Source organism: Eurosta solidaginis, chromosome 2 (assembly GCF_040869045.1).
Source record: "Eurosta solidaginis isolate ZX-2024a chromosome 2, ASM4086904v1, whole genome shotgun sequence".
Taxonomy (NCBI): Eukaryota; Metazoa; Arthropoda; class Insecta; order Diptera; family Tephritidae; genus Eurosta; species Eurosta solidaginis.
In genome coordinates, this window is record NC_090320.1 from 176,461,929 (window position 1) to 176,484,814 (window position 22,886).

Consider the following 22,886-nt stretch of genomic DNA (forward strand, 5'->3'; position numbering starts at 1 on the left):
TTTTGGGGGTTTAGGGGTTATTTATCTGAAGAGCGACTGTCGCTCGCCCTGAGGGAACAATTTATCAAGAGCCTAATGGTACAAATTTGGTAGCTTATTCACGAATGTTGTGCACATTTACGCACAAGTAATATTGTTTGGCGTACTTCAATAACGTATCCAATATACGAATTTTGTTTTATATTGTTTTCAGCAACTTTTTGTGGCACTGAAATTTTTAAATAATTTTTTGTCTACTGTCAGATTGATAGGGATTTAAAAAGGATACGATAGTATATCGATACATTTCTCTCGATATTTCCAAGAATGAAGTATCCAGATCGCAAAGTATCGAATTGGGCGAACAAATATATATAAATTATTATTATCCACAATGCTAGGCATCACCAGATCTTTTTCATACATTTAAAGTATTGTGTTTAATTCAGCAGACTTAACTTTGTTTCAAATAATTTTACTCATATGTATAGCTTGACATGACCGTTTATCATAAACAGCGTGGTGGCATACTCGTCATCTGCCGAATTTGCAAAACTAAACTGCAAGGACCAAGGCAAGTAACTTCAAATTTTGTGCGCCATTTGCGCGTGAAGCATCCGCGACAGTTCTCGGAGTATGAATGTGGTAAAGTTTCCAAGTATAGAAAATCGCAAAACCGTGAAACACAATTTGAAAAATTAACAGTAAAGTTGATAGCAGATAACATGTTTCCAATTTCAATAGTGGAGAATGAAACCTTTAGGCAATTCGTTTCATTTTTGAGCCCCAAAGAAAAATTAATGAGTAGAGCAACGGCCGTCAAAAGAATTGACAAGTATTTCGATTTAATGATGGTACAAATTAAAAATGAATTGGCGAATCAAAATTATTTATGTACCACTGCTGATGTTTGGTCAAGCAAGCATCGAAGTTTTTTTGGATATACTTGCCATTGGCTAACTAATTTTTTCGAGCACAAGTCGGTAGCTCTAGCGTGCCATCGATTTAAAGGGACATATTCGCATGACAAAATTAATGAAATCATCATGAATATCCCAGACGTAAAGCTCCAATGGGTACATGCACTGGATCCTATGTATGGAGACGCAAAGGTTTCAGAATTGAGCGAGAGGGTCAGAAGTATTCTTTCGATGGAGTGCCGAAATGAAATTGTCGCAACTAGTTCCTTAAACAATAACCCCCCAATTTTTCGATTTTGGAAACAGAAGTAATTAAAATTTTAGCTTAATCATATATCACATTATTTATTTTAAGGTTTTCCAAAAATCATAGATGAAGCTGTTGCATCCGAAAGTTTGATAATCAATAAAGCCGAAAATGATTATTCCAATTATATTGCAGATCCCAGCACTAATAAAGGAATGCTTTATAAGTATCCAGAGCTGAAAAAGTGCTATATGATTTATTTAATACTCCTTTGCCCTCATCAGCATCAGTAGAGAGATTGTTTTCAGCAGCAACTATATTGAATGCTCCTCGCCGTGGATCCCTTTCTGACGAAATTTTGAAAAGCTTCTCTTAATGAAATTTAATTCTTTTTAATATGGTTTTGCTGTTGATATATTCTAAACTTTGTTAATTTTTATAAGCGTTATGACAACTTTACTGTTATATACCCCTACATTTACCTCAAATTGCAATTACATTTGATTACCACATGAAATATTTGATGACGTGTTTAAATTTCGGGCGATTTTCTCTTTTTTATCATAATTGAATGGTTTTCATTGTGATACCTCAATCAACATTTAAAAAATTGAGTATCTGGTATACAAATACATAGTTTGCTTAGTACAGGAACCATCGTCTCGCCACAATGGCGCAGCGTACATGAACTGTCAAAAATACACGCATGATCATGGAAACGAACATGATGGGACGCTAGACGGAACATACGCCGTTTCGATTAAAAAATTACATACTTCATCACATAGATTTATAACCTTTTAAAGAAAGCATTCCTTTAACATACCTGTATAGCTACTGAAGTATAAAAATATCAACTCTGATAAAAAAAAATTAGTACTGAATGGTAAAAAAGTGTGCATTCATTTCAAGTTTACATTCAATAAAGAGTGGGAAGGGCTCCTACATTCACACTCTATATTGAATTATATTTTACCATTCAATAACACTCACACTTTAGATTTGAGTTAAAGTATATTAAGCCATTCAGGAATGGGAATTTATAATATGCAACCAAAAAATCACAAATTTTTAAAAGAATGCTGAGAGAATGCACACTCAATTGATTCAATCTTTTTTTTCTTACAGCTCTGTTCTAGAGTCACACCTGGTCCACCTTTATGGCTATATCTCGAAAAGGCGACCAGCTATAGAACTAAGGCCCACTCCCTTTTAAAAAGACTCACTAACACCATTCATTTGATACCCATATCGTACAAAGAAAGTCTAGAGTCACCTCTGGTCCACCTTTATAGCGATATCTCGAAAAGGCGACCTCCTATACAACTACCACCACTCCCTTTTAGAACCCTCATTAATACCTTTAATTTGACACCCATATCGTACAAACACATTCTAGAGTCACCCCTGGTCCACCTTTATGATGATATCTCAAAAAGGCGTCCACCTATAGAACTAAGGCCCGCTCCATTTTAAAATACTCATTAACACCTTTCGTTTGATACCCATATTGTACAAACACATTCTAGAGTCACCCCTGGTCCACCTTTATGGCGATATCTCGAAAAGGCGACCTCCTATACAACTACCACCACTCCCTTTTAGAACCCTCATTAATACCTTTAATTTGATACCCATATCGTACAAACACATTCTAGAGTCACCCCTGGTCCACCTTTATTGTGATATCTCAAAAAGGCGTCCACCTATAGAACTAAAGCCCACTGCCTCTTAAAATACTAATTAACACCTTTTCTTTGATACCCATATTGTACAAACGCATTCTAGAGTCACCCCTGGTCCACCTTCATGGCGATATCTCGAAAAGGCGTCCACCTATAGAACTAAGGCCCACTCCCTTTTAAAATACTCATTAACCCCTTTCGTTTGATACCCATATTGTACAAACGCATTCTAGAGTCACCCCTGGTCCACCTTTATGGCGATATCTCGAAAAGGCGTCCACCTATAGAACTAAGGCCCACTCACTTTTATAATACTCATTAACCCCTTTCGTTTGATACCCATATCGTACAAACAAATTCTAGGGTCACCCCTGGTTCACCTTTATGGCGATATCTCGAAACGGCGTCCACCTATGGAATTAAGAATCACTCCCTTTTAAAATACTCATTAACACCTTTCATTTGATACCCATATCGTACAAACAAATTCTAGAGTCAACCCTGATTCACCTTTATGGCGATATCTCGAAAAGGCGTCCACCTATAAAACTAAGCCCACGCCTTTTAAAATTCTCATTAACATCTTTCATTTGATACCCATATCGTACAAACAAATTCTACAGTCAGCCCTGGTCCACCTTTATGGCGATATCCCTGAATGGGGTCCACCTATAGAACTATGGCCCACTCCCTCATAAAATACTTTTTAATACCTTTCATTTGATACACATGTCATACAAACACATTCCAATGTTACCTTCGGTTCATTTTCCTACATGGTTATTTTCCCTTATGTTTTCACCATAGCTCTCAACTGAGTATCCTTTTTGGTTCTAAGGAGTATAGAAATTCATTTCGATAATTCACAATTTTATCTTCATCTGTAACTATGTCGATCGCTAAGATAGTTCTTTCGCATAGCCAAAAAACAAAAACATTTAAATTTAAAATTCTTAATTCCGAAATATGAAAAACTCTCGTCTTGATCGAAGGAACCTCGAGCCAAAATTTGGTGATGATCGAAGTATAGCAAACACGTTTTCATAGGGAACACACACACAGAATTTGATTTTTATAGAAGATGTAGATAGACTGAAGATAACAATTTTTTTAACAGCGGCAGATTACTAAACGTCCAAAAGGCATAACAGCTAATCTCAACAATGCAGTCAAACTTTAGGTGTTAAAATAACTTAAGTTTGTACGGCAGCCATAGTTTTTCCCCATCCCACATTTTACTGGAGGTTTTAGGACTTAACGTCACATAGCTCCTTACCAATTTTAATTATCCTACCATTACGACATCCAGATATATGCAGTATAATATATTCCATTTGTATGGGAGGTGCCACGCCCCCTTTTTCCCAATTCCATATTTTCTTGGTGGTGTTAAAGATTGATCTCAAATAACTCCTTACTGAATTTCAATGTTCTGGCATGTATACCTTCAAAGTTATGCAGTACCAAAGATTCCATTTGAATGGGAAGTTCCACGCCCCTTTTTCCCAATTCCGCATTTTCTTGGTGGTGTTAGGGATTGACCTCATATAACTCCTTACTGAATTTCAATGTTTTGGCATGTATACCTTCAAAGTTATGCAGTACCAAAGATTCCATTTGAATGGGAGGTCCCACGCCCCCTTTTTCCCAATTCCGCCTTTTCTTGGTGGTGTTAGGGATTGACCTCATATAACTCCTTACTGAATTTCAATGTTCTGGCATGTATACCTTCAAAGTTATGCATTACTAAATATTTCATTTGTATGGGAGGTGCCACGGCCCCTTTCTCCAAATTCCGCATTTTCTTGGTGGTGTTAGTGATTTACCTCATCAAAGGTATGCAGTACCAAAGATTCCATTTGTATGGGAGGTGCCACGCCCCTTTTATATATCGAAATTATTTTTAGCCTAAAACCTTCCCGTTGATCGAAGGAACCCATAACCAAAATTTGGTGATGATTGATGTGTGGGAAATACGTTTCCATAGCGAACACGCACACACACAGAATTTGATTTTTATATATATATGGTTAAACCGATTTCGGATTTCAAAATCAACTAACCATCATCTCTCCTTCCTGTATCTTTCCTAAAAATTTCATGGCAATCTGTCGAGCCGTTCTCGAGTTATGGAGTGACAATCAAAATGTACACTTCTTTTTATATATAGATATATATATTTCATGCAAATGTATTAATGTTTGTATGTTTAATGGTGTGTTCAATTTTGTTTAAGATTTTTTTACCACCTTTAAATAATAATTGTTATTCATTTATTGTTTTTGTTTATTGGGGAACACTGAAAAGAAATGTTACCATTGCAATATGCCAGTAAATGTTTCCTTATTTTCAGTGCTCCACAATAACCAAAAACAAACAATTAAATACAAGTTATTATTTACCGGTGTTAATCCCATTAATTCTTAAAAAAATGAAATATATTATTTTAAATATTTTAGAGTATTGCTTTTGGCAATATCAATAGGCTTTGCAAAGGGCACCTTTGTTTTGTCAGGTTATCTCAAATTACTTGTAGCTAGCATGGCGAAATGTATGTAACGAAATAGCCGGAAACACCATTAGTTTAGTTTTTCCATCTGTTAATATAATTATGTTATCGTTGTTGCGATTAAGAAAAAAAATTTTTTGTCGCAGATCTGGCAACACCAAAAAAAATATTTTAACTAGTTCATTGGGTATTTTTATCACTATTTCATTTTTCTTGATGAAAGGTGTGCCTAAATATATTTATTAAAATGTATTAATATTAATATTTTAGAATATCGCTTTTGGCAATATCAATAGGCTGCGCAATTGGCACTTTTGTTTTGGCAGGTTATCTTTTCCACCAACGCAGAGTAAAGATTTTCAAGGCGGCAAGCCCAATATTTCTGTTAATAACATTAATTGGATGTGCAATTATGTATTTGGAGGTAAGTGCTTTAACATATTTAACGGATTTAAAATAAAAGTTGGTCCTCTGGAAGCAACTGACTTTGTTTCGACAAATTAAATTACAAAATGGGTTTTTCTTATAGATGGTAGCTATTTTCCCTTATTTGGACACGACTTGGTGCATAGTAACAAAGTGGACGCGGCATATGGGATTTTGTATTACATATACGTCATTGCTAATGAAAACATGGAGGTAGGTAAATTTCTTATTAAGCTGAGGTTGCTTCTACCTATTTTCAACATTATTTGAGCAAAGGCCAAAGGTGTTTGAGAAATGAGCAAATATATTTAAGAAATGGACAAATGAATTTTTACTGTACAGCAATTTAAAGACAGCAAACTTCTGAATATATAACCTGGTGTTATGGATTAACATCTATGGAGGGATAACCTGGTGTTTTTTTAAGCTTAAGCTTTAACTATTCAACTAATAATAAAAAAAAAAAAAAGAATCCAAAATTTGTCTTTATAAGGTGTTAATGTTTAACAATGGTGCTTTCAAACTGCACAAATAAAAGTAAAGTGTATCTGTTTATCACATTTTGTCAGTCCTGTACGATTGTGTGTCTACATATATAATAATATACTTAATCATATAGCATACAAGACATAAAGACATCGAAAACAATAACAGCCGTGTTTTTTTTTTTTTACACGCGTATAAAAAAAACGCTTATCCTCGCTAATACTAGGTACAAACACACGCCATATTGGCAATTTATACCATTTGGGCAATTTATTACGCAATTTATCATATAATAAATTGTAATAACAAATTGCCAATTTAAAAAAAATTGCGTAATAAATTGTTTCAAACTGTAAATACAACCTTGTAAAGTGTGTTTATTGAGTAGATTTAAACGTCAGCTGCGCATGGCTCAACTATATGGTTGGCTCATCTCATCAGCTGATATTATTTTTTTCATTTCACTGGAGTAGGAATTGTCAAAAGAGGATGGTAAACTCAATATGAAACCAAAACATTGAACACATTATCTTACAACACATAAAAATTTTAAAGTTTTATGTTTTCATTTCATTCCATTCACCTAATTCCAACACGCACATTTTGACATTCTGAACACAGGTATGTTGTTGTTGTAGAGATGAGCCAACTGGCCATCAAATTACTATTGTGTAAGCTAAATTTAGTTGTATGAACACCACTCAATTTGAATTGATATTGCCTCAATTTATTTTTCTGTTTGAACATAGCATAAGATAATGGTTAAGCAGTGGTTAAATAACTAGCTGCAGTATAGGGTGTACCGAAAAGGGGAGACACAGACCTCTGCAGTATGGCTATGTATATATAACATATAGCTGAATCGGTTGCTATGAATGGTGGAAACACACCATTTTTAGAGGTGAAACATAGAATTGGTGTTGATGTGAAACATAGACACATATTTCAGTTACAACTGAGTATAATGCGTATTGAAATTTAGTAGTATTTTATGCGCAGCAATTTCAGAGGTGTAGGTATATAAAATTTTACGCTTAGCAGTCCATATAAAGTTTAAGCGTAAACGTCTATAGATGTAAAAAAAAGCACAGCTAATAGCCGTGTTTTGCATATACATACATCTACATTTGCGACAAAAACGCCACATAGTAGTATACGGAGAAAAAGTGGAGATACAAACGTTTTCGGTCATAGTATATTACGCATACCAAAGTTTAAAGTGGAGAATAGCGGACACACACTTTGGGGAAGTTTAGAAAATCTGATTTTTAAACGGTTTTATTTAGCTTGACTTGACAGACACGAATTTGTAATTAAAATTGAAGTAAATACCCGATAAGCTACAAGCTTCAAACTTGGAATATATTTCATAACCCGATGACAATGCAATAATAAGAAAAAGAACTCCGATAGGTGGCGCATTAATCGAAATATTCCGAAAAATCGTATTTGTGGTCCGATTTGGCTCATATTTGGAACAAGGACCGAGATATTAAAATAAAATAAATAAGGTTTTATTGAAAGCAATACTTTGTAAATTGTCCAGCTCGAGGCCATATATTATTAAATAACCCACAAAAACGACCTGGTACATCCAACGATTCCTGAAGATGACTTCTAATTGAAGTCGAAGTATCGATAAATATAAAAAAACGACAATATATAACACATAAAAATAAAAAGTTTTTTGTGTTATTTAATATTGTATGGCCTCGAGCTCCACAATATACAAACATTTTTACAAACTAAAGGCCAAAAAACCAATAAGAAATATTTGCTTAAAATATTACGTGAATAGTTATATCACCAACATACAAGAGCCAAGAAATTTAATTCTGAAAGTAGCGAAAAATTATATTGACTTCTAGCCTCAAGCTTTGTGGGGAAATATCCTATATACATACATACATATATCATCGGAATTTGGGTTTCAATAATCATACTAAAAGTGAATGTAGAGATTTCCTCGAATGTTGCATTGGAAATTGAATTTGGTTGTGGTTTGTTTTAAATTTGTGTTCAAATTTGCATACTTATATTAGCAACAGAGATTACTGAGGTGCTAAAATACCATTTGAATTTAACAAAAAGTTTAACAAGTAAATGATAGGCATGGTTACTTCACAGTTTCCCCCACTTCCAGTCAAAAAATGACTATAACCACGAAAAATAATATACCGAATTGAAATAAAAAGTCACAGAAACTACGCCGTAAGGAGAATCTCTAGTTCAAAATAAGTGCATTTCTACTGCATTCTGAACCACTAATAGGTCACAATCTATTTCTTTTGCATGTTTTCAACTGGCGAATTTAACATGCCGATGTCCTAGGCGGTGGAAAATTTCCCCGCTGCTTTAACTTTTCACTAGTTCCTAACTATATGCAAATTTCTTTTTGGTACTTTTTCGATAGTGTTGTCAAAGAGGCAAACTCATATGTAGCCGCAGCTCGTTGAAGCTGGTAGCAGTTTTTTTCGATTTTATAACTGAAAATCTAGCTATTAACGAACTAATACTTATTTGGCACTCTAGGTCTAGTTCTGAACCAGAATTTTATATCACTAGTTACTGACTTCCCTTGAGAGTAATTAACTAATATCATATGTAGTTAGAATAGGCTCCTCCTACGGTTTTGTTTACATTCTTTGGTCATATGTCCCATATATTTCAGCTCCGCGGTCAATTAACTATTTTAATTTTATTTATGAGTCAATTTTGATTACAAATGTTTTTCAGTGCTTTAATGTTTTTGAATAATTTTTAGTTGTCAAATTGTTAGTGTAAATTTTTTTATCAAACACAAGTGCCTGAGCTTCATACGGGAGTGCTTTTTCTTGGCACTTTCATAAGAAATTCAAGCATTTTCATATTGTTACGAATTTAGGGAAATTCCACTTATTCCAAACCTTATGCTAACGTACGTATCGCTAAACTGTTGAATAAATAACTCCAATACTCAATAATGCAAAATGGTCTTTATTAGACTACTTTGAAAGTACTTCACAATAACAATTTTACTTCAAAACCAATAGCGTGCTTAAATCAAAACTGATTGGTCATGCCTCAGCTTGTGCTGCTTTTATACCAGCCATATACAGGTATACTTGTAGTTTGTAACCATATGCGTGTGTATTTGTGAGCACTACTTCGGCCAATGACTACACGTGCTTGTGCGTATCTCTCCGTTGCCTTGTATGTATGTGAGTAAATGATGATTGATTAATTTACGTACACAGTAGTGGCAGCTTGCTTTATTGCTGTTGTGCCTTTATTTACTTAGTATCAGATTAGTGATGTGAGTATCACTTAGTTATGATAATATTCCTCACACTGCCCTCCACCTAAGTCTGATCGTCCCGATCATAAAAATCTCTCGATCTAACCGCTGTTAGCATCTCCAAATGAACCACCCTTCTATTTCCTGATTTCCCAATGGTTTGTACGCGGTAGGTGGTATCACTGATCTTCTTCACAACTTTGTACGGGCCTTCCCAACTGCACCAAAATTTGGATGGAACGACTTTCCCCCGGCGAGGGTTGTATAGCAGTACCAAATCTCCCTCCCGGACACCTTCCGAATTATTGTTCTTGTCGTACCTGTGTTTCATCCTACTACTCATTATCCTGCACCGTTCCCTCACACACTGTTGTTTAGCCAATGAACTACTTCGTAGAGCTTGCGCTTGACGGATTGGCTTCGCATAATCAGTACGTTTGGCCCATTCATTCCATCAACCTTTTCCGATTTACTTTCTTTGACTTTTGTGGTCTCTGTGTTGGGGGAGTGCTATACAATTTTTTTTTTTATACTCAAAGTGTGAGTTTGAAATCTGTGCCTATTATTCAGGGCAAAAAAAAACAAAAGTGCCACAAGTGTATAGGGGTGAGCAGCTCTGTTTTTGAAATTAAACACACTGTTTCCTCTGACCGCGAGTAATACTCCTGTAAGAAATTCATATTATTTCAAAATGAAATATAATTCTTTGATAATTAAATTTTTAACCGCATATTTCCATCATTTATAAAGCTACAAGGCTAAAACTTTATTTGATCAACTTCGCAAGGTTGACCTAAAACCTGTATTAACTTACTTACTTACTTAATTGGCGCTTAACCGTCTAAACGGCTACGGCCGTCCAACAAGGCGCGCCAGTCGCTCCGCCAACCGGCGCCAATTGGTCACACCAAGGGAGTTTAAATCGTTTTCCACCTGGTCCTTCCAACGGAGTGGGTCCGCCCTCTACCTCTGCTTCTTGGACGGAGCATCATGTTTCATTCGCATAACATGGCCTAGCCAGCGCAGCCGCTGCGTTTTAATTCGCTGGACTATGTGGATGTCTGCGTATAGCTCGTACAGCTCATTATTAAATCTTCTTCGGTACTCGCCATCGCCAACGCGTAGAGGTCCATAAATCTTTCGAAAAACTTTTCTCTCGAACACTCCCAAAGCCGCTTCATCTGCTGTTGTCATGGTCCATGCCTCTGCCCCATATAGCAGGACAGGTACAAAAAGTGACTTGTACAGTATGATTTTCGTTCGCCGAGAGAGGACTTTACTTTTCAATTGCCTACCTAGTCCAAAGTAGCATTTATTGGCAAGATTGATTCTTCGCTGGATTTCAGTGCTGATTTTGTTGCTAGTATTGATGCTGGTTCCCAAATAAACGAAGTCTTTTACTATTTCGAAATTATGGCTGCCAACAGTAGCGTGGTTGCCAAGGCGCGTATGCGCTATTTCCGCGTTGACAGCAGGTAATTCGTTTTGTCCTCATTTACCATAAAACCCATCTTTACCGCTTCTTTTTTCAGTTTGGATTAAGCAGAACTAACCGGCCGGCGTTTAGGCCGTTGATATCAATGTCATCAGCATATGCCAGTAATTTCACGCTTTTATAAAATATTGTTCCAGTGCGGTTAAGTTCTGAAGCTAGTATAATTTTCTCCAGCATCAAATTAAAGAAATCGCACGATAGGGGGTCACCCTGTCTGAAACCTCGTTTAGTTTCGAACGGCTCGGAGAGGTTCTTCCCAATTCTGACTCAGCTGATAGTGTTGCTCAACGTCATTTTGCACAGCCGTATAAATTTTGCGTGGAAACCAAATTTAGACATAGCGGCATATAGGCAGCTCCTTTTCGTGCTGTCGAAGGCGGCTTTAAAGTCGACGTAGAGGTGAAGTGTGTCGATTCTTTTTTCACGGGTTTTTTCCAAGATTTGGCACCTGTATTAACTACCTTGATAAAAAAAAGCGTGGCAATGCCTACCAAGGCCGCTCGAATCTTTTCAAAACCATCTCTCCTTTTCAAAATAGAATTGCCCTAGACAAGAATAAAAAAAAAACCAATTGGTTGTCACGCCCACTTGCTATATAAAAATGAAAGATACACATATAGAACACACATACAAATCCGAGATCTGTAGCATTCGCTGTTTTTTGCCATGTATATGACGATGAAAAAGTGTCGCAAGCCGGGGAAGAGGAAAGATAGGGTGCAGTCAGTGCATTCGGTAAAGGAGCTGTCTGCCAGCCCGGATAAGGAGCTAACGTTAGGACGGTAACGAGACGGAGTTAAGGAGAACCCTCTCACAATACCAGGCAGCATTAAGAGTTATGCAGCTATTGGCTGCAGTGGTCGGCCCAACCAACTGCGGAAGCAAGCCTTTGGCACATGGATGGACGTTATCAACAAATTTGAATAAACATTGACGAAAAAATAAAGAATTTACTCTACTCATTATTCAAGAAAACTTGAGTGTTGAATAAAAAGTTATTTTTTATTAAAGCAATTCTTGATAAATTCTCGTTATTAAAAAAAATATGTATTCTGATTGATGATAACCGCTCATTCTTTATTTTATTCATTATTTAAAAAATATGGAATAACAATAAAATTTCAATTTTTATTCAGTTATGCAAAAATAAACAAGTAAGGAAGGCTAAGTTCGGGTGTAACCGAACATTACATACTCAGTTGAGAGCTGTGGAGACAAAGTAAGGGAAAATCACCATGTTGTAAAAAGAACCTAGGGTAACCCTGGAATGTGTTTGTATGACATGTGTATCAAATGGAAGGTATTAAAGAGTATTTTAAGAGGAAGTGGGCCATAGTTCTATAGATGGAAGCCATTTAGGGATATCGCCATAAAGGTGGACCAGGGGTGACTCTAGAATTTGTTTTTACTATATGGGTATCAAATGAAAGGTGTTAATGAGTATTTTGAAAGGGAGTGGGCCTTAGTTCTATAGGTGGACGCTTTTTCGGAAAATCGTTATAAAAGTGGACCAGGATTGACTCTAGAATGCGTTTGTACAATATGGGTATCAAATGAAAGGTGTTAATGAGTATTTTAAAAGGGCGTGGGCCTTATTTCTATAAGTGGACGCCTTTTCGAGATATCGCCATAAACGTGGACCAGGGGTGACTCTAGAATTTGTTTGTACTATATGGGTATCAAATGAAAGGTGTTAATGAGTATTTTAAAAGGGTGTGGGCCTTAGTTATATAGGTGGATGCCTTTTCGAGATATCGCCATAAACGTGGACCACGTGTGACTCTAGAATTTGTTTGTACGTTATGGGCATCAAATGAAAGGTGTTAATGATTATTTTAAAAAAGAGTGGGCCTTAGTTCTATATGTGGACGTCTTTTCAAGATATCGCCATAAACGTGGACCAGGGGTGACTCTAGAATTTGTTTGTACTATATGGATATCAAATGAAAGGTTTTAATGAGTATTTTAAAAGGGCGTGGGCCTTAGTTCTATAGGTGGATGCCTTTTCGAAATATTGCCACAAAGGTGGAACAGGGGTGACTCTAGAATTTGTTTGTACGATATGGGTATCAAATGAAAGGTGTTAATGAGTATTTTAAAAGGGCGTGGGCCTTAGTTCTATAGGTGGGCCTTAGTTCTATAGTCGATGAGGGTTTTAAAAGAGAATGGCCCTTAGTTGTATATGTGAAGGCGTTTTCGAGATATCGACCAAAATGTGGACCAGGGTGATCCAGAACATCATCTGTCGGGGACCGCTAATTTATTTATATATGTAATACCACGAACAATATACCTTCCAAGATTCCAAGGGCTTTTGATTTCGCCCTGCAAAACTTTTTCATTTTCTTCTACTTAATATGGTAGGTGTCACACCCATTTTACCAAATTTTTTTCTAAAGTTATATTTTGCGTCAATAGACCAATACAATTACCATGTTTAATCCCTTTTTTCGTATTTGGTATATAATTATGGCATTTTTTTCATTTTTCGTAATTTTCGATATCGAAAAAGTGGGCGTGGTCATAGTCGGATTTTGGCCATTTTTTACACCAATACAAAGTGAGTTCAGATAAGTACGTGAACTGAGTTTAGTAAAGATATATCGATTTTTGCTCAAGTTATCGTGTTAATGGCCGAGCGGAAGGACAGACGGTCGACTGTGTATAAAAACTGGGCGTGGCTTCAACCGATTTCGCCCTTTTTCACAGAAAACAGTTATCGTCCTAGAATCTAAGCCTATACCAAATTTCACAAGGATTTGTAAATTTTTGTTCGACTTATGGCATTAAAAGTATCCTAGACAAATTAAATGAAAAAGGGCGGAGCCACGCCCATTTTGAAGTTTTCTTTTATTTTTGTAATTTGTTGCACCATATCATTACTGGAGTTGAATGTTGACATAATTTACTTATATACTGTAAAGATATTAACTTTTCTTTTAAAAGGGGGGGGTCATTTCGGGAAGGTTTTGGGGACTCCCACGGGGTTCTCCAGGGGTCATTTGGTGGTCATTTCAGGATGGTTTTGGGAACTCCCTCGGGATCATTTTGGGGTCCTCTCGGGGTTTTTGGGGTCGTTCAGGGATGTTTTTGGGACTCCCTAGAGGTCGTCCCGTGGTTATTGGGGGGTAATTCCGGGATCATTTTGGGGACTCTCTCGGGGGTTATTCCGGGATGGTTTTTGGACTCCCTCGGGGTCCTCTCGGATTCTTCTGGGGGTCGTTTCGGGGTGGTTTTTGGGACTCCCTGGGATCATTTGGAGGTCATTCCGGTATGGTTTTGGGGACTACTTCGGGGTCCTCCCGGGGTCATTTGGGTGTCGTTGCGGGATGTTTTTGGGGACTCCCTCGGGGACCTCCCGGGTGATTCCGGGATCTTTTTGGGATCTCTCTCATGGTCGTTTTGGGGTAATTCCAGGATAGTTTCGTGGACTCCTTCGGGGTCTTCCCGGGGTCATTTGGGGGTCGTTTCGGGATCCCTTTGGGGACTCCCTCGGGTCATTCCGTGAACCTTTTGGGGACTCCCTCGGGTAATTTTTGTGGGTTATTCCGGGACGGTTTTGAGGACTCCCTCGGGGTCATTTGAGGGTCGTTGGGGGACTCCCTCGGTTTCATTTGGGGGCATTCCGGGAAATTATTGGGGGCTCCCTCGGGATTCTCCCGGGTTCTATTGAGCATCGTTCCACGCGCCTCCGTCGGGTCCTCCCGGGGTATTTTGGGGGTCTTTCCGGAATGTTTTTGGGGACTTCCTCGGAGTTCTACCGGAGTCTTTGGTCGAATATGGTCGAAGGTGGTATCAGCGGCTGCGGCCAACTGCGAGTTTTAAAAAACTAATTGCAAAATTTAACTCTTTCTAACTGTTCAAAAGTTATTTAAAAAAACAGGCCCTTTCGGTGTCAGCTTAACACGGACTTTGCATCACCCGATTCACCAAGTAATTAAAACAAACCACTTAAAGAAAAGTTATATAATAAATTTATATGCTCACTTTGCATATTTTTTTTCAAAAAATGTATAAGGAACGGTGAGTTCAAATAAAATGACCCAAGGCGAATATGTTTTCAAATTCACACTTCCTCCTTCAGTCTTTTCCGGTTTGACATTTCTTAAAGTTGGCGGTCCTATCCAAAACTAGTCCCTTGAAGTGAATCACATTGATTATAGCCTATCAACCAAGTTTAAATATTACCTACACGTTACAGCACCTTTTACAAATGTGAATACGTAGGCACATGGTACATATGTATACTTACCAGATGAGGCTTTGTCCTTCGCAAGAACACTAAAAATGGTAAAGAAAAAGCATTCCCAAGGCAGTCGAACTAATGAGAGTGTATGCTACTACCCTAACGTAGTGGACAGTCGGACTAGTCTGAAATTTGAAGCTACGCGGTCATCATAATGAGCTATTATACATAAGTCCAGAAAACAGCAGTTAACACCTTTCAACTTAAAATCGGTTGACTTTCATTTTAAAATATAGTTTTGATTTAACGGAGACTATTGAAATCAATGTTTGAACACAAACGTTTGCAAACTTGGGTCTACATTTTAAAAATTTAATCCAGGGTCCATTTAAAATTTTAACTATGTAGATGCGCCGAGGATTATACAATTTTCACCCATGAGTTACGCAATGACATCCAATTAGACAGCTTATGATTTCGAGGGCGACATCCTTGGCCGAATAGTCACTCCCTAACGTTTTAGGGTATTTCTGTGATGTACCTTGGCAGTATAGCGCGACAAAAACATCCGTTGGAAAGTCTTCTGAGCTACACCTAGTAGAAGCTCTAGTGACGTCGACAAAGGTATGAGTTCGAAGTCGCAATCCTATGGCTTCTGTGCTGGCCTATGATGTGAGGGTCAGGAGGCATAGTAGTGACTAGTGGTCGGGATTGCTACTGTTCGTACATTGTAGCTCTTAAAAATAGCCAAAAGAACTGGAGGCGCCCTGTGCCACGAGAGTCATGAATATTTATATACCGTTCATAGCAACCATAAGTCGCATTTTTGCGAGACCGCCAAGGAGCCACAATTGATTTAAAGAAACTGTGTTCGCAACGATTATTAGGAGTTAAGCCCAGGTGATACTACGCTTTGCAAGAGATGCACAGACAAAAGTCTGACCATTTTATGTACATATCTCTCTTTCTTTTCAACATTGAGCTATGTTTTAAGACCGGGGTTAGGTTCGAAGTCTCTCTGGAGAAAGTGAACGAGAGACAATCCCTCCGCAAGGAGCTACTCCTGAAAATGTTTGAACGATTGCGAGATTTTGAGGCAAAACCCCCAGATCCTTCCGAAATGGCCAAAACACATACAAACAAATCCTTGCCTAAATATTATTTTTTTAAATAGAAAAATTAAGCTTTTTAAAGTAAGAACACCGGCGTACGCCGGTGCGCCGCCCACTCCGCGGCAGCCTTCGATAAAGTGATCGGCGAAAACCTCTAGTTTGTATGTACATATGTCCCCAAAACCATCCCGGAATGACCCCAAATGACCCGACGGAGTCCCCAAAAGGATTCTGGAATGACCCCCAAATGACCCAGACATAGTCCCCAAAAGCATCCCGGAATGACCCCCAAATAACCCCGGGATTACCCCGAAGGAGTCCCGAAACCAATCCCGGAAAGACCCCTAATGACCCCGATGGAGTCCCCAAAATGATCCCGGGAAGGACCCCGGCAGGACCCTGAAGGAGTCGCCAAAATCATCCCGGAATGACCCCCAAATGATCCAGAGGAAGTCTCGAAAAGGATCCCGAGGGAGTCCCCAAAACATCACGGAATGACCCCCAAATGACCCCGAGGGAGTCCCAAAAAGGATCCCGGAATGAACCACTAATAACCCCGGGAGAACCCCGAAGGAGTCCCGAAATTACCTTAAAGACCCAGAAATTACCGCAAAAACCCCCGGAATACTCCCCAAAATCATCTCAATATGTATTACCCTAAGAAGCATCAGAACTACACGCGAACTGATTACGCATATGGGAATATTTTCAGAGCATCTTGAGGGTTTATTTTTTATTTTTGAATAACTGAATAAAAATTTAAATTGTATTGTTATTCCATATTTTTTAAATAATGTATAATAACTCAACTCTTTACACAAAGTTTACAAAAATAAGAATGAGCGGTTATCATCAATTAGAATATTTTGAATAACTAGAAAGTATTATTCATTATTCAAGAATTGCTTTAATAAAAAATAACTTTTTATTCATCAATCACAAAATTTAAAATGATGAATAATTTTTTATTGTTTATTTTTATTTGTTTCATTTCAAAATGACTCAACCCTGGTTTGGCATGGGTCAGCGAGGCACTGAAAAATGTCGCAAATAATTCACTAACAAAACTTAGTTTTGCAACCGCATCGAGAAGAAAGAAGTCCCGAGAGACGAGAGACAGCGATACAGGGCAAACAGCCTAATGCCAGAAACGGGAGGTGAGCTAGCCGGAATGATAGGAACTACACTTCTAAATCTGCAAAGCAGATCGAAGAGGGAATTCTAAGTAAGCTGCAATGCTGGTAACGGTGGCGTAAAAAACAGAGAAGAAAAAGTTAATAAGCTAATGGAGGTAACGAATAAACTTCAGCTTACTCGGTGATACTAATGGGAGCTAGCGCCGACAAGAAGATGGCACTAATAGATTGCAGCAAACCCCAATAGGCAGATGTCTACCGAAAAGGCAGCTGATTTGTATCATGATCAAAATAGTGCATAATGAATCAAATAAAGCGCTACCAACTTTCGAAACAGCTGGATGGTACAATGCGGTTTAACTGATGACTTGCGCCAATAATGCGACTTTAGAATGACGGGAGGAACTGGGAGAGAGTCTTAAATTGAACAAGTAAGGAAGGCTAAGTTTGGGTGTAACCGAACATTACATACTCAGTTGAGAGCTATGGAGACAAAATAAGGAAAATCACCATGTAGAAAATGAACCAAAGGGTAACCCTGGAATGTGGTTGTATGACATGTGTATCAAATGGAAGGTATTAAAGAGTATTTTAAGAGAGAGTAGGCCATAGTTCTATGGATGGACGCCATTTAGGGATATCGCCATAAAGGTGGACCAGGGCTGACTCTAGAATTTGTTTGTACGATGTGGGTATCAAATGAAAGGTGTTACTGAGCATTTTAAGAGGGAGCGGGCCTTAGGTCTATCTATCTATTTTCGAGATATCGCCATTAAGAGGGACCAGGGGTGACTCTAGAATGTTTGTACGATATGGGTATCAAACGAAAGGTGTTACTGAGCATTTTAAGAGGGAGTGGGCATTAGGTCTATAGGTGGATGCCTTTTCGAGATATCGCCATTAGGGTGGGCCAGGGGTGACTCTAGAATGTTTGTACGATATGGGTATCACACGAAAGGTGTTACTGAGCATTTTAAGAGGGAGTGGGCGTTAGGTCTATAGGTGGACGCCTTTTCGAGATATCGCCATTAGGGTGGGCCAGGGGTGACTCTAGAATGTTTGTACGATATGGGTATCAAACGAAAGGTGTTACTGAGCATTTTAAGAGGGAGTGGGCGTTAGGTCTATAGGTGGACGCCTTTTCGAGATATCGTCATTAGGGTGGGCCAGGGGTGACTCTATAATGTGTTTGTACGATATGGGTATCAAACGAAAGGTGTTACTGAGCATTTTAAGAGGGAGTGGGCGTTAGGTCTATAGGTGGACGCCTTTTCGAGATATCGTCATTAGGGTGGGCCAGGGGTGACTCTATACTGTGTTTGTACGATATGGGTATCAAACGAAAGGTGTTACTGAGCATTTTAAGAGTGAGTGGGCGTTAGGTCTATAGGTGGACGCCTTTTCGAGATATCGTCATTAGGGTGAGCCAGGGGTGACTCTATAATGTGTTTGTACGATATGGGTATCAAACGAAAGGTGTTACTGAGCATTTTAAGAGGGAGTGGGCGTTAGGTCTATAGGTGGACGCCTTTTCGAGATATCGCCATTAGGGTGGGCCAGGGGTGACTCTAGGATGTGTTTGTACGATATGGGTATCAAATGAAAGGTGGTAATGAGTATTTTAAAAGGGAGTAATCCTTAGTTCTATAGGTGGACGCCTTTTCGAGATATCGCCATAAAGGTGGACCAAGGGTGACTCTAGAATGTTTGAACGATATGGGTATCAAACGAAAGGTGTTACTGAGCATTTTAAGAGGGTGTGGGCGTTAGGTCTATAGGTGGACGCCTTTTCGAGATATCGCCATTAGGGTGGGCCAGGGGTGACTCTAGAATGTTTGTACGATATGGGTATCAAACGAAAGGTGTTACTGAGCATTTTAAGAGGGAGTGGGCGTTAGGTCTATAGGTGGACACCTTTTCGAGATATCGTCATTAGGGTGGGCCAGGGGTGACTCTATAATGTGTTTGTACGATATGGGTATCAAACGAAAGGTGTTACTGAGCATTTTAAGAGGGAGTGGGCGTTAGGTCTATAGGTGGACGCCTTTTCGAGATATCGTCATTAGGGTGGGCCAGGGGTGACTCTATACTGTGTTTGTACGATATGGGTATCAAACGAAAGGTGTTACTGAGCATTTTAAGAGGGAGTGGGCGTTAGGTCTATAGGTGGACGCCTTTTCGAGATATCGCCATAAAGGTGGACCAAGGGTGACTCTAGAATGTTTGAACGATATGGGTATCAAACGAAAGGTGTTACTGAGCATTTTGAGAGGGAGTGGGCGTTAGGTCTATAGGTGGACGCCTTTTCGAGATATCGCCATTAGGGTGGGCCAGGGGTGACTCTAGAATGTTTGTACGATATGGGTATCAAACGAAAGGTGTTACTGAGCATTTTAAGAGGGAGTGGGCATTAGGTCTATAGGAGGATGCCTTTTCGAGATATCGCCATTAGGGTGGGCCAGGGGTGACTCTAGAATGTTTGTACGATATGGGTATCAAACGAAAAGTGTTACTGAGCATTTTAAGAGGGAGTGGGCATTAGGTCTATAGGTGGACGCCTTTTCGAAATGTTGCCATTAGGGTGGGTCAGGGGTGACTTTAGAATGTGTTTGTATGATATGGGTATCAAATGAAAGATGGTAATGAGTATTTTAAAAGGGAGTAATCCTTAGTTCTATAGGTGGACGCCTTTTCGAGATATCGCCATAAAGGTGGACCAAGGGTGACTCTAGAATTTTTGAACGATATGGGTATCAAACGAAAGGTGTTACTGAGCATTTTAAGAGGGAGTGGGCATGAGGTCTATAGGTGGACGCCTTTTCGAGATATCGTCATTAGGGTGGGCCAGGGGTGACTCTATAATGTGTTTGTACGATATGGGTATCAAACGAAAGGTGTTACTGAGCATTTTAAGAGGGAGTGGGCATTAGGTCTATAGGTGGACGCCTTTTCGAAATGTTGCCATTAGGGTGGGTCAGGGGTGACTTTAGAATGTGTTTGTATGATATGGGTATCAAATGAAAGATGGTAATGAGTATTTTAAAAGGGAGTAATCCTTAGTTCTATAGGAGGATGCCTCTTCGAGATATCGCCATAAAGGTGGACCAAGGGTGACTCTAGAATATTTATACGATATGGGTATCAAACGAAAGGTGTTACTGAGCATTTTAAGAGGGAGTGGGCATGAGGTCTATAGGTGGACGCCTTTTCGAGATATCGCCATTAGGGTGGGCCAGGGGTGACTCTAGAATGTTTGTACGATATGGGTATCAAACGAAAGGTGTTACTGAGCATTTTAAAAGGGAGTGGGCATTAGGTCTATAGGTGGACGCCTTTTCGAGATATCGCCATTAGGGTGGGCCAGGGGTGACTCTAGAATGTTAGTACGATATGGGTATCAAACGAAAGGTGTTACTGAGCATTTTAAAAGGGAGTGGGCACTAGGTCTATAGGTGGACGCCTTTTCGAGATATCGCCATTAGGGTGGGCCAGGGGTGACTCTAGAATGTTTGTACGATATGGGTATCAAACGAAAGGTGTTACTGAGCATTTTAAGAGGGAGTTGACATTAGGTCTATAGGTGAACGCCTTTTCGAGATATCGCCATTAGGGTGGGCCAGGGGTGACTCTAGAATGTTTGTACGATATGGGTATCAAACGAAAGGTGTTACTGAGAATTTTAAGAGGGAGTGGGCATTAGGTCTATAGGTGGACGCCTTTTCGAAATATCGCCGGGGGTGACTCTAGAATGTGTTTGTACGATATGGATATCAAATTAAAGGTATTAATGAGGGTTTTAAAAGCGAGTGGCAATTAGATGTATATGTGAAGGCGTTCTCGCGATATCGACCAAAATGTGGACCAGGTGATCCAGAAAATCATCTGTCGGGTACTGCTAATTTATTTATATATGCAATACCACTAACAGTATCCCTGCCAAGATTCCAAGGGCTGTTGATTTCGTCTTGTAGAACTTTTTCATTTTCTTCTACCTAATATGGTAGGTGTCACACCCATTTTACAAAGTTTTTTCCAAAGTTATATTTTGCGTCAATAAACCAATCCAGTTACAATGTTTCATCCCTTTTTTCGTATTTGGTATAGAATTATGGCATTTTTTTCATTTTCCGTAATTTTCGATATCGATAAAGTGGGCGTGGTTATGGTCGGATTTCGGCCTTTTTTTATACCAAAATAAAGTGAGTTCAGATAAGTACGTGGGCTAAGTTTAGTAAAGATATATCGGTTTTTGCTCAAGTTATTGTGTTAACGGCCGAGCGGAAGGACAGACGGTGGACTGTGTATAAAAACTGGGCGTGTCTTCCACCGATTTCGCCCATTTTCACAGAGAACAGTTACCGTCGTAGAATCTATGCCCCTACCAAATTTGAGAGGGATTGGTAAATTTTTGTTCGACTTATGGCATTAAAAGTATTCTAGACACACTAAATGAAAATGGGCGGAGCCACTCCCATTTTGAAATTTTCTTTTATTTTTGTATTTTGTTGCATCATATCATTACAGGAGTTGAATTTTGACTTAATTTACTTATATACAGTAAAGATATAAAATTTTTTGTTAAAATTTGAATTTAAAAAAAAAATTTTTTAAAAAGTTGGCGTGTTCTTCATCCAATTTTGATAATTTTTATTTAGCATATATATAGTAATAGTAGTAACGTTCCTGCCAAATTTCATCATGATATCTTCAACGACTGCCAAATTACAGCTTGCAAAACTTTTAAATTACCTTCTTGTAAAAGTGGGCGGTGCCACGCCCATTGTCCAAAATCTTACTAATTTTCTATTCTGCGTCATAACGTCAACCCATCTACCAAGTTTCATCGCTTTAACCGCCTTTAGCAATGAATTATCGCATTTTTTCTGTTTTTCGAAATTTTCGATATCGAAAAAGTGGGCGTGGTTATAGTGATTATCTGAGATGAGTGCCCAGGAATCTACATACCAAATTTCATCAAGATACCTCAAAATTTTCTCTAGTTATCGTGTTAACGGACGGACGGACGGACGGACATGGCACAATCAAATTTTTGTTCGATACTGATGATTTTGATATATGGAAGTCTATATCTATCTCGATTCCTTTATACCTGTACAACCAACCGTTATCCAATCAAAGTTAATATACTCTGTGAGCTCTGCTCAACTGAGTATAAAAATCAAATACATAATTCTCAAACATTTCCAAACCATTTTGTATTCCCTCATGTTCATTAGCTGAAAAATCACAGAATGTTCATTTCTGTACATAGACCAAGCCTGAACCTGGAATATTTATGTGAATATATGTAAGTAAACAGGTGTAAATTTCCACAAGAGAATTTAGGCCTAGCTTCGTCATGCTCCTTTTACTTTTTGCTACAAATTGATGGGACTGGTCCTACATGTTTTACGCCGAATCCGACCAG

The 22,886-nt window shown here is 38.6% G+C and overlaps 1 protein-coding gene across 4 annotated transcripts in view; it reads left to right on the forward strand.

Annotated features, from left to right (window-relative positions):
• LOC137240343 (probable G-protein coupled receptor CG31760) overlaps positions 1-22,886 on the forward strand; it is a 1,391,529-nt gene that overhangs the window by 703,573 nt on the left and 665,070 nt on the right. For all 4 annotated transcript variants that reach the window (XM_067766452.1, XM_067766451.1, XM_067766453.1 and 1 more), the window contains 2 exons: positions 5,611-5,764; positions 5,870-5,979. In XM_067766452.1, coding sequence (XP_067622553.1) covers positions 5,611-5,764; positions 5,870-5,979 — 264 coding nt within the window. The remainder of the gene's footprint in view (positions 1-5,610; positions 5,765-5,869; positions 5,980-22,886) is intronic.